This window comes from Gossypium arboreum, chromosome 3 (assembly GCF_025698485.1).
Source record: "Gossypium arboreum isolate Shixiya-1 chromosome 3, ASM2569848v2, whole genome shotgun sequence".
Classification (NCBI taxonomy): Eukaryota; Viridiplantae; Streptophyta; class Magnoliopsida; order Malvales; family Malvaceae; genus Gossypium; species Gossypium arboreum.
In genome coordinates, this window is record NC_069072.1 from 131,605,365 (window position 1) to 131,617,745 (window position 12,381).

The window sequence follows — 12,381 nt, forward strand, 5'->3', positions numbered from 1 at the left end:
TAAGATTTTAAATACAAGGACTAAATTTAAATTTTGTCGAAGTATATGGATTAGCATCATATTTTAACCGTTAATTGTCAATAAAAAGAAAAGCAAAATGCGACACGTAAACTATACACGAAATAGAAAACAAATATACGCGTAATGTATTGGGTCAACCATGAGCCATAACAAGTTGAGACATTAAATTTAGTGTTAAAATTTGCCAACATTTTACAAAAACATAAACTATATTATTAAAAGAACATTTTCCATCATTAATAATATATAATGGAAATTTTAATAGCAGTTGTAAAATCCTAGTGGCGGCCTGGCGACCCAATACAAGTACGTTAAATACAGATGGCTCCAAATTGTTCTTACGAAAACCTAGTATACATAACCTATCTTTCTATACTCGTCATTTATACAACCTAATGATGCTCTATCCTACTTCTAAGTTCTAACATTAATTGCTTCTATTTATCGGTTCTCACATCCAAAGCCAAAACCCAGCGTCTAGCATGCATGCAAACGACACCCTAAATTGTTATATTTTTCTGCTTTTAAAGCATAAACCAAAACTGTCCAAGGTGTTCGACCGAATATCACTTCCTCCTTTTCCCCTGCAAAATAAGACCAATTATCACTTTTGTTACAAAGGTAAAAATGAAAGAAACAAAACACATCACGGAATTCTCATATCCCAAATCGAGACAAACCGAGTTCGCATTATCATCCATGGATAGCTGCTTCCGTTTCTTTAGTTGATTAGGACTCTCAGTCGGCTGCTTCCCACTGCGCTTTGATGGTGTCATGTTCTGAAATGTAAAAAGACGAGAATCATGTTAAGACCCAACTGGAACATACATAGGAACCATACAATATATTTAAGTGTCAATGAAATAATGCAGGGAATAAAGCGTTGGAAGTCAAGCATGTAAAGGCAATTAGCATTTAGATAAAAGAAATGGAAAATATATTCAGAACCTTGGCAAGTTTCTTCTCCTTGCGAGCTTGTCGCTCCCTCTCGTCATTTTCTTGATTTTCCTTCTCAACCAATCGAATAAGGGTATCACATCTCCTTGCCAGCTCTTGAGTTGTCCGTGACTTCACAAACCAATCAAATCGAAACAAGGGTGACGCTCGGAATGCTGCCTTCAACTCCTCCCAATTTCCATAACCAAGCTTGTGAACCATGCATATCTGTTTAGGTATAACAATCAGAAAAAAAGAACAAGATTTAAGGTGGTTCCATCTATCACATATGATGTATGGTAAAAAGGAAAAAACGATTAAAATACACACCATGAATCGATCACATTCTTCATTGTATAACTTCCCTTTGTTCTGACCATACTGGATCTTCAATTCCAGCCATGGATTCTTGTATCGGTCCAATTTCTTGCCAATTGCCTTCATGATCTCATCTCTTCTAGAAATTCTTGCCTCTCCTCGTTCAATGTTCTTAATTATTCTGTCATAATCTGTATAACAAAAATTAAGCAATTAATGTACATCAAAAAACTTTGTACAGAACAAGATATTAGAACTAGCTGAACTAATCCAACATTATTCTATGATCTATGGTAGCACATGTTTTCTCATGTACGTATTATACTTCAAGTCATATTTAATCAAGTTCCTGGGAGAACATACTTGAATTGTCAAATTTTACTACTTGATATCACTTACCATTTAACTCCTTGTATCTTTCTTTAAATACTTTTGCATATCTTTCAACTTCCTCCTCTGTCTTCCCTTCCATTTCTGAAGCAATACTCTTTATATCATTCCGTCCATATTTCTCACAAGCTCTAATGAAAGTATTGAAATCTCTTCTACTCCATGAAGAAAATCCCTAATGCACCCAAAATTTAAGTTTGAATAAAGCAACAAACAAATAAAATATAACATGTAACACGTTGCACTCACCTCTTCTAATAGTCGCTCCTTTTCTTCCAACTCTTCAGCAGTTAACGGGTCTCCCCTTTCTAAATACACGAGACTTAGTAAAACAGGCCTAAAGAAGATTGTGTATCACAAAGAGACAGATTATATGGCAAAAGTAAAATACCTTCAGGTTCATCCACATCAATAGTGTCCTTTACCTGATTCTTCTGATGTGTTTGCTGATTTTAATTGAAAAAAAAAATCCAGTCATAAGATAACTCACAACAAACATCAAGTCAATGTACAAAAAGGGGGAAAAAGGTTTTTATACAGATCATGCATACCATGAGATAGCGTACTTCTTTCTCATACAACTCACTCAGCCTCTGAGTGTTGAAGAATTGGAAATCAAGCCTGAGAAATGACATTTTTATTAGCAAAGCTATCTAACAATGCAAACTATTTAAAAGACCGTAGTTTGAGAAAAGGCTTACAATTGAGGCATGCGAGGAATCCGAGGCTCCTTCGGTTTTGCTGGACCACCTTGGCGCAAGGTTTGCTTAAAGTATTCAGATTCTGAGTAACTGATCAGGGCAAAGAAGAAACACAAATCAAATAGAGCAAGAAACAGATAATGAAAAATTTAATTAGATTGCTGAAATAACCAACTTACTTCCGTTTCCGCTCTCTTTTTGGGGGCTCAATCCAGTTTTCACTTGCAATTTTCTTGATGTCAAACTTGTTCTCGTCCTTTAAAAAGAAGAAAAACAAAAATCAGCCATTAACAAAGGGAACTCCTAAAGCACCAAACATAGCAAAATGCAAACAGAAGGCACAAAAAAGAGTAATGTTTTTACCTTGTCATCATCAAATTCATACAATTCAGCAGCTACAAAAGAAGAACAATGTTAATTGCCTGAAAAATGAATTCACAAGTAAAAAAGGAGCAAGAGAGGCATACTATCATCCATCTTGAATTTAATTGCATCCTCAGTAAATTTCTTCATCTTGGCATCAAGTTCCGCTGTCGCTGCTTCTCCCTTGGCAATGATTCTATCAATGTCTTCATCCGTAATCGTGCTATCCTTGGAGCTGAAGACCATTTCAGCACCAAACCTCACCATTTGAAGCAACTCATCTTTGTTAACAGCTGCACAAAACAAGAAATTGAATGCTACCAGACAGACTCAAAGAATTGTTGCATCAAGCAAAACAATTGCACTGCAAAGAAGCTTCTTACTCTTCTGCTCTGCTAATCGTCCTTGTTGAATAACCAGAGCATCTAGAGCAAGCTTTTTATAGGCCCTCTCAATCACCTTTTCCTCAATAGTGTACTGTTTCATGATTAAAAAAATAAATAAGGTTACCCTATTATAGGCTAACTTCTCAACAAGTATGAAAGACTATTTTCAAACCTCCGTGCAAAAGCGGAACACTTGAACTTCCTTCTTTTGACCAATTCTATGGGCCCGATCCTGTGCTTGCAAATCAACTTGCGGGTTCCTGCAATTACCCTAGTATTACAAATCCAACAAAGAGCAGAATATATAATAAAATTGGTATATGCTTACCAGTCACTATCATAAAGGATCACAACATCTGCTGTAGCAAGATTAATACCAAGGCCTCCAGCTCTAGTTGATAACAAGAAAACAAATTTCTCACTTCCTGGCTTATTAAAGGCTTCAATGGAAGCATCACGATCTTCACCACCTGTATTACCATCAATCCGACAATATTGGTATCCACGAAACATCAAATAATCTTCAAGAATATCCAGTAGCCTTGTCATCTGAATACAAAAAATTCCACAGCAAAATCGTTAAGGAAGAAACCCAGAAAGTAAATGACACTCAAAAGTAAATTATGTAAATAAATTTAAAATGGAAGAATAACATAGGGAAATATATAGACCAATAACCAACGCATTCATGGACACAGCAGAGGTACCTGTGAAAATATCAGAACTCTAGAATCACGCTCCTTCAGCTTTGGAAGTAATTTGTCCAAGAGAACCATTTTACCTGGAAATAAATAACTAAGGTCAGTTTTCATTCAGCACCAAAGAATTCAATATCTTCCAGGAAGTAAACTTACCAGCACTGGTAACAAGATGGTCTCCTGTTGTATATGGAGGTCCAGGTTCAGCACCTTGGAAAAGGTATGGGTGATTACAACATTTGCGCAGCTGCATTGCAATGTTCAGAAGACGCTTACGCTCTCCACCAGCATTTACAACTTCAAGATCTTTTTGCAGCAAAGCCCTATAGTACTGTTTCTGCATCTGGGACATTCCTACTTTCAGGATAGTTTCCTTTTTGGGAGGCAAACCTTTCTCAACATCTGATTTCAATCTACGAAGGAGAAACGGCCGAAGAACCTAAAGATGCAGAGACAAAGAATGTTAATTATTTCTATAAAACCAAAGGCTTGGGATGAACAGAGATAAGATTTTTAACTTGCCTTGTGAAGTTGTTGAACAACTTCCTGCTGGTCATTTTCACCAGAAATTTGAAACCACTCATCAAAAGTTTCAGCTGAACTAAAAATCTCTGGCAGTAAAAAGTTAAGAAGAGACCAAAGCTCATGGAGATTATTCTGCAGCCAAAAAAAATACAAAAAGGATACCAACATTATGTGATATACTGAAATAAAGCATTAAAATGATCCAAGTACGAGTAACCAACAAGGCAAGAAAAGCTGTCACTATTGATCACAGGTATAAGAACTAAAAATGAAGCAGAAAAATGTTAAAAGCATAAACAGGTAAAAATCATCAAACAGTAGGCAACTAAAACTCATCAAACCTAGAGGACAAGATAAGTGTTTTAACAACTTAAATAAAATGCAAATCTAGGACCACAAAATAGCATAGGCATTTCTAGTGCAACCAGGCACATGTCATGAATGGACAGAGAGACGTAAAATTCAGTTCCCTACCAAATAAAATGCATACCTGGAGTGGAGTGCCAGTAATAAGAAGTCGGTAATTAGTATTGTAGAGTCTCATTGTTTTTGAAAGTAGTGAATTCTCATTCTTGATTCGATGGGCTTCATCAATAATTATATAGCGCCAACTAAAACGACGCAAAGCACACTTCTCCTTGATGGCCATTTCAAAACTTGTGACACAGACATCAAACTTCCCAGCAACCAGTAGCTCCTCACGGATGTATCTCTGTAGAAATTAGAAGGCATAAGAACAATGAAAAAGATAAAATATCGAGTAACCAGTAAAGCATGCATCAAGCAACTTACTCTTTCCTCAGGATTCCCAAGAAACTTCACAGCACGCAAGACAGGGCAAAACCGACGCATTTCATTCATCCAGTTACCAAGAGTTGATTTAGGGGCAACAACCATATGAGGGCCAGTAATTCCACGGTACTCATGCAGATAGCCCAATAAGGAAATAGTTTGCAAAGTTTTTCCAAGTCCCTATATTCAACAGTTTAGTAAGCAAACATAAGCAAATATCATATCCCAGCTCATTCTGATTTAAAAACAAGACTTGACCATGAAAATAAACAATATACAATCTTTAAAACCAAGGCTACAGCACATACCATTTCATCTGCAAGAATACCATTTATACCATTCTCATACAGTCGTATAAGCCAGTTTAAACCAGCAAGTTGGTAGTCCCTCATCTTTCCCTGAATACCTGGAGAAAGAAAAAAGTAAACCGAAAATATACAACAGAAATTGAACCATTTGAACTGAGTTCCCCAACTGATGGATAAGAGAGTGAACTTACAAGAAGGCTGAGTCACCAATCGCGTGTTCCCAGACAAACCGTCTTCTTCCTCCTTGAGGTACTCTTCATCTTCTTCCTCTTCAGTTATTTTTGATGCATGTCGACCCCTAATTTAACAAGTGGAAGAAGCCATTACGAGAGGAAGTCTAAATCAAAACCATTAGAGCATAAAACAGTTCCAATACTCCAAACAAGTCATTAAAAACCAATAGAAAGAATCCATCACTTCCAACCAGTAATATCATGGAAACAACAAAAACATGAGAATCACATATTTCAACATCTTTAGCGTAAAAGAAAACATGCATACCTTCCTTTCACCTTCTTTTGTGATGAATTTGGGTCACCTTTAGCAAAATGAGAAAACAACTCTGTCTGCTGCAAAAGATACTTCAACCGACCCCTTCCCTTATTATTCTGTCATTCAACCAAACATTAGCAAACCATAAATTAACTTAAAATGAACAGAATACAAACTTTTCCCCAGAATATGGACCATATCAGCGTCAATGGCAGCATTTTGAGTATCCAGTATTTCCTGAATCTTCTGCTTCTTTAGTTTCTGCATTTCTTTCAGTCTCTCCTTCTCTCGCTTACTAATTTCTGGATCAGCCCCATTAGACTCATCCTAAACAAAAATAATAATCTTAAAATCCTAGAAATAAACAATAAAGTGCAGATTAACCTTTCCAGCAACTTACTAAAACCCTAGAAGCAAAATATATACTAAAACATGAAAACTAAAAGCTTAGAAATACAATTTTACAGTCATTAGCAAACCCTAGAAACAAATAGCAAGTAAACAGCTAAGTCCGACAGCCAAAATAGTAAAAAATCGAAAGCAAAGTAAAAGGAGAAAGCTAAGAGTGTCACAATCGTAAAATTACATAATCAGCATCATCGGCGTTTTCTTCAGGGACGGCGTCATCATCTTCGTCGGAGGCGTCGGCGGAGCGAGCAACAGCTTCAATCTCCTCCTCATCGTCTTCTTCGCCGTTGACCTGGGCGCTCATTCGCTCCTCTTCTGATGAACTCGAACCATTGTACAGTTCTTCATCGGACGACGCCGGCTTCGACGATTTTGCCATCTCTTCTTCAAGTTTATTAGAACGTTGTTGTTGTTGTTTTTCCCTCTTTTATTTTCTTTCAATGATAAACGAAAAGAAAAATAAAAAAGAGATAAATGAATAAATAAATAAAATCGAGAGACCGACTTTGGGTACATGGAAAGAATACAAATATAAATTAGTAGGGTTAAAGCGCAGCCGTTCCATTTGGGAAACTTGAGGGTGTAATTCTAGTTATAGTCCCTTTAAAATTTTAGATTTAATTTTTTACATAATTTGATCTCTATTTTTTAATATGATCATTAAGTTCAAATTAATAACATTCTTAGTCATTTCCATTAAAGATATAATTTCGATTTTTTCAAGACAACTTTAAGCTTTCCCATGGCATGTAGATTAATTTGGGTTAAATATGATTTTATATGATTTTGACTGTATGATCAAATAATGATAATAATAATAAAATTCATATAATCCTTTAACAGTATCACGTAAAATTATTATCAATTTGGGTATGCATATGATTTTATAAAAAAACAGAGACTAAATTATGCCAAAGTAAAATAGATTAATTAAATTCTGAATTTTAACATAGTATAGGGATTAAAACTAACAATAGACCGTGGTTAATGTGTCAACTGTTAAGTGAGGAATTTCCCGCCACAAAAGGAAATGGAAATTTCCCGCCGGCAGCTCGGGGTTCGCGGTGCCTGGCGTTTGGGCTCGGACCGGGGCTACAAGAAATTATTACAATATTTATGAATGAAAAAGTAGAAAAGTTTTTAATTTGTCTTTAGTCATACTTTTAAAATTTTATAAAATATAAATTAGATGTTGAAATAAATTAAATTTACCCTTAACATTGAGAAAATATTATCATTTTAGATACTTCTTAACATTTTTTCATTAATTCTATTAGTTCAAATTAAGTTCGAGAACTAATATTGATAAAAAAATTCAATAACTAAATTAAAAGGAATTCAAATTTAAAGAATAAATATTGCTTTTTTTCAATTCAACATAATCATAGGATGATAGTGAAAATAAAAAAACACACAAATCACATTGAAATTAAAAAAAATGAAAAATAGTAGAATATAGAGTTTGCATGAAAGATGCAATCATAGGATGATTCACAATCACAAATATCCTAAACAACACTTAAACCCTCAAATACTGCAACAAGCAAGTTACTAGTTACTGGATTACAACGTTACAACAAGGACAGTAATAGCAAAAGCTAGCAGTAATATAGAGAGTTTTATTCCTATAATTCAAACTACTCCAGTGTACCAACAAACGGACCATGCTTGTTGTGTATTATACAATAACCTGCCATTGAATAATTAAAACAATGATTAGTGAGTTTTTGAACTTCCTGTCCTTAAAGAAGATGAAAAACTTGTTTCAACTTAATATATCTTAATCTCCCCGTAGAGAAGAGATCCTGTTTACACAATTGGGTGACTTAGGTTCAGGGTTTCAGCTTTCCACAATAATAGGGATGCCATAATAAGTGGTGAGTGGTACTAATTAAGTCACTAACAAAATTAACCAAAATAAAAAGCAAAGAATCAAAATTACCGAGAGATGGATATATCTAAATATCATTGTGGAGAAAGCTCAATATCAGCCTGGGCAGTGACTTCAACATCATTTGTAGTTGTACGGCCTCTCATACATTTATATACGGTAAAAGCAAACATGAGAAGCAGGAGTAAAGCTGGAGTTGCCCATTTCACCCCATAGAACTTGAATATTTCAGAGATAGTAACACTCACAGTTGATGATGAAGATGATCCATTGTTTGAATTCATTTTATTTCAAGCTAAGCTAGCACAAAGTGGCTTGGCAACCTTGGGCAACTCTTATATTTAGAAGCTTGGGCAAATCTCCTTTGGGCACTTTGGGAATTGCCGGTTGGGCTATATTTTAACAATTAATCGTTATTTTGACAATGACCCTCTGGCCACTTTGGCAACATTTTGACAATGTCCTCTGGCAATGCTGGTTTTACTATTTGCTGATGGCACTTTGGCAATGTTTTGTCAATGACCCTCTAGCAATGCTGGTTTTGGCAATATTTTGATAATGACCTTTTGGCAACGCTGGTTTTACTATTTGCCGATGGCACTTTGGCAATATTTTAAGTTTTTAACAATGACTCTTGTGGGTGGCGGTTTGACTCTTTGGCAATGGCAATATTTTGAGAACGACATTATCCTCATTTCTACTTTACAAGGCTTCATACTTTCTTTTAGGAATAAAACCCTTATTCTTGATTTCTACTTTACAAGGCTTCATACTTTCTTTTAGGAATATAAAACCCTTATTCCTGATTTCTACTTTACAAGGCTTCATACTTGTTTTTTTTTTTTTTGGAATAAAACCTAAAATTATACGTGAATTATAATTTAATATGTAATTATATACATGAATTTTATTTTTCTTTAATTTTATACATGAAATTTTAATTTGACACAACTATTAATATAAAATCATTTTATGTTTATATATTGTATATAGGGGTGTAAATGAACAGAACGTTCCATGAACTGTTCATTTATTAAGCCAAATAAACGAGTATGAACAAAAAAATTTTGTTCGTTTAATAAACAAACGAACACGAACAGAGGTGTGTTCGGTTCGTTTATGTTTACGAACAAGCTCGTTTATTGACTCGTTTATGACTCGTTTATTTATTAATGATATTTTCTTATAAAAATATAGAGCTGTAAATGAACAGAGCGTTCGATGAACATGTTCGTGTAAATGTATTTATTTATTGTTGTTTATTATTTATTAACATTATTCGTGAACATGTTCGTTTAATATTCGTGAACATGTTTGATTAAGTCAAATGAACATGTTCGTGAACATTAACCAAATGAACATGAACATACATAATTTTAAATAAACGAACATGAAAAAAATTTGAAATTCTTAACGAACACAAACTGAACACGAACAAGGTTAAAAATAAACAAACGAACATAAATAGAGGTTTGTTCGTTCAAGCTCGGTTCATTTACAACCCTAATTGTATACATAAATAATTATATTTATCCAATATAAAAATAAATTAATGAATTTATTTCTTTAAATATATATGATTAAATAAAAATTAAAGTTTCAAGTATATATTTGAACCACAATTAGACTTTTATGTGTATAATTGCACCAAATTAAAGTTCATGTATACCATTGCACATTAAATCTTATTTAAAACTTGTACACCTTTCATTGCGGCCTCCCCAAAAAGAACACAATCATCTAAAAATAATAAATGGAAAATCTGGGGTCCTCCCCTACCTGCCCTAACACCCTTCAGTTGCCTTTCCTTTATGGCCAAATTCATAAGGAATAAAGACCCTCACTGTAAATAAGAAAAAGAAAATGACTTAAAGGGTCACATTGTCTAAGTCTTTTAGAAGGCCGAAATGAATCCCTCATGATACCTTGATGCTAACCGAATAAGAGATCGTCTAGATACACTTGATCACTGTATCAATCCAAGGTTTCTTAAAACCTATCTTCTCCATCATGGCCCTCAAAAAGCCTCACTCGACCCTATCATAAGCTTTACTCATATCCAATTTTAAACCCATAAGCCCCTTTCAACCACTCATTTTCTGACGGAATGTGTGCAAGATTTCGTAAGCAAGCAGGACACTGTCCGAGATCAACCTACTTAGAACGAAGGTACTTTAGGCTCTATCAATGCAAACATTAAGGATCCTTTGAAATCTATTAGCCACCATTTTAGCTATAATTTTATAAATAACATTGCACAAGTTAATGGGCCTGAAATTCACCATACTAATCGGATTTTAGATTTTTGGGATTAGGATAATATTTTAAACATTCATTTGATCTAAACTCACATCCTCATTCAAAACTCCTAAACACTAAAATGTTACCTCTCTTCCAACAATGTGCCAATACCGCTGATAAGTTGTAATTTATACATATTTTTATCCCATGTTTAACACATTTTTGGATGAATTATCATTAAATTTGTGGAATTTGATGCTCCTAATCCTTTAATTTCATGTCTTATACTTAGGAGAGCATAGGAGAGTACAAAGAGCGAGAAAATGGGCCAAAAACGGAGAAAATTGGTCAACTTGGGAAATCAACACAGCCTGGACTTCCTCACATGGGTAGACCACATACCCGTGTCTATTTAACAGACTCTAAGATAGCCTAAGCCACACCCCACACGGGCGTGGAACACGGTCGTGTCCTTGCCAAGCCCAAACCTAGTTCTATTCGGAAAAGGGCACTTTTGAGGGTTTTGAAGCATTCTAAAGCCTATATAAACACCCTAAGGAGGATTAAAGGGGACACACAGAGTTGGAAGCAAGGAATTACTCAAAAAAACCGAATGATTTATCTCAGAAGCCGAATTCTCCTTTAAGACTGAAGATCTCCCTTTAATTTCCTTCAAGAGTTTTTTGGTTTCTTTATGTTTTGTTATTATTATTCTTCTGAGATGTTTTCTTTTACACATATGAACTAACTTAAATAACTAAGAGGGATGAAACCTAAGACGGATCTTGTTATTATTTTCTAAAGTATATGATAAATACTTGATTTGTTCTTAATTATGTTGTAGCAGCCCAAATTTGCCTGGGCCTTAAACCAAATAAAATAGCAATAAATAATTGTTTATTTATTACAATCCAGTTTACAAAAGCCCAAGTGTTTGTGGCCCAAATACTTAAAACCTCAGACCATTACCTACTCAGCCCAATAATTTTCAAACCCAAACTTAAACTAAACCCACACTTAAACTCGATTTACAATTAGCCCAGGACTAAAGCGTCCCAACTGGCCCAGCCTATTACAACAAGGCAGAAAACCCAAGGGTTTCTGCCTTTTTTCTCCTCGAGCCGCCACTGCTTCTGGAAGATTCGGGGAGCGTCTGTCCAGTTCCCCAAAATCGAGATGGCTATCAATGCTCTGCCTCAGGTCATCAATGCATTGTCACAGGCCCTTCAACGCACCACGACCCTTCAGCTCGACCACCGATCACGCCTCCACCAGTGGGCCAAAATTTCAGCACCGTGTTAGGGCCATTTCTACCGATCGTGCCGAATCATCGTCAGCACGAGTCCACGCCAGCAACCATCGTGATTTTCGCGGTCACCTGCAAGAAATGGAAGGAAATCAAAACAAATAAAATCAACAGATAGACCTAAACAGATATAGAAAGAAATTTAAGATTTCTTTCCAAAACAGAACAGCTTCCATGCTATAAAGCCTTCTTCAAACCTGCAAAGAGGGGGGGAGACTTACGTTTTTTTCACACATAGACATGGATTTACACACTTACATACATAGGCAGAGATTTACACACTTACACACACAAAGATTTTTATACACACACAGAGAGAAAAACACCAGAGATACACCACAAAGATATTGTACACCAAATATTTTCGCAACAATATACCAGAAAGATTTCACGAGAAACGAAGGTGACCTATTGTTCTCTTTCTACTTTTATTTTATTTTTTTATTTTATTGCAAGCAATCTGCATATAATACATTGAAAAACAGAGGAGAAAGAAGTACTTTTTAGATTCGCCGAGAAAAGCGAAGCTTTTCGGATCCCGACCGCCGTGTGTGGCGGAGTTGGTGACGCAGCGTGAAATTTGCACTGGAGGTCGATGAACGGAG

At 35.3% G+C, this 12,381-nt stretch overlaps 1 protein-coding gene across 1 annotated transcript; it reads right to left on the bottom strand.

The window, feature by feature from the left end:
• Positions 1-211: 211 nt before the first annotated feature.
• On the bottom strand, positions 212-6,872 carry LOC108476218 (ISWI chromatin-remodeling complex ATPase CHR11-like). Its single transcript, XM_017778361.2, has 25 exons — positions 6,517-6,872; positions 6,126-6,257; positions 5,940-6,046; positions 5,630-5,736; positions 5,439-5,536; positions 5,131-5,310; positions 4,829-5,050; positions 4,336-4,470; positions 3,970-4,252; positions 3,823-3,896; positions 3,444-3,664; positions 3,288-3,375; positions 3,113-3,206; positions 2,834-3,022; positions 2,730-2,761; positions 2,546-2,622; positions 2,367-2,456; positions 2,217-2,286; positions 2,057-2,111; positions 1,915-1,973; positions 1,675-1,840; positions 1,288-1,466; positions 970-1,185; positions 702-800; positions 212-605 (listed from the first exon to the last, which is right to left on the bottom strand). Exons 1-25 carry the CDS (start codon positions 6,715-6,717, stop codon positions 588-590), a joined length of 3,192 nt encoding a protein of 1,063 aa, XP_017633850.1. The 5' UTR covers positions 6,718-6,872; the 3' UTR covers positions 212-587.
• Between the last annotated feature and the right edge of the window lie 5,509 nt (positions 6,873-12,381).

Excerpts from the sequence above, each read along its gene's own strand:
- LOC108476218 (XM_017778361.2), bottom strand. The coding sequence starts at position 6,717 with ATGGCAAAATCGTCGAAGCCGGCGTCGTCCGATGAAGAACTGTACAAT. Across the intron at positions 3,665-3,822 it reads GAGTTCTGATATTTTCACAG|ATGACAAGGCTACTGGATAT; the intron begins GTACCTCTGCTG and ends TTTTGTATTCAG. Across the intron at positions 1,467-1,674 it reads AAGATACAAGGAGTTAAATG|ATTATGACAGAATAATTAAG; the intron begins GTAAGTGATATC and ends TTTGTTATACAG.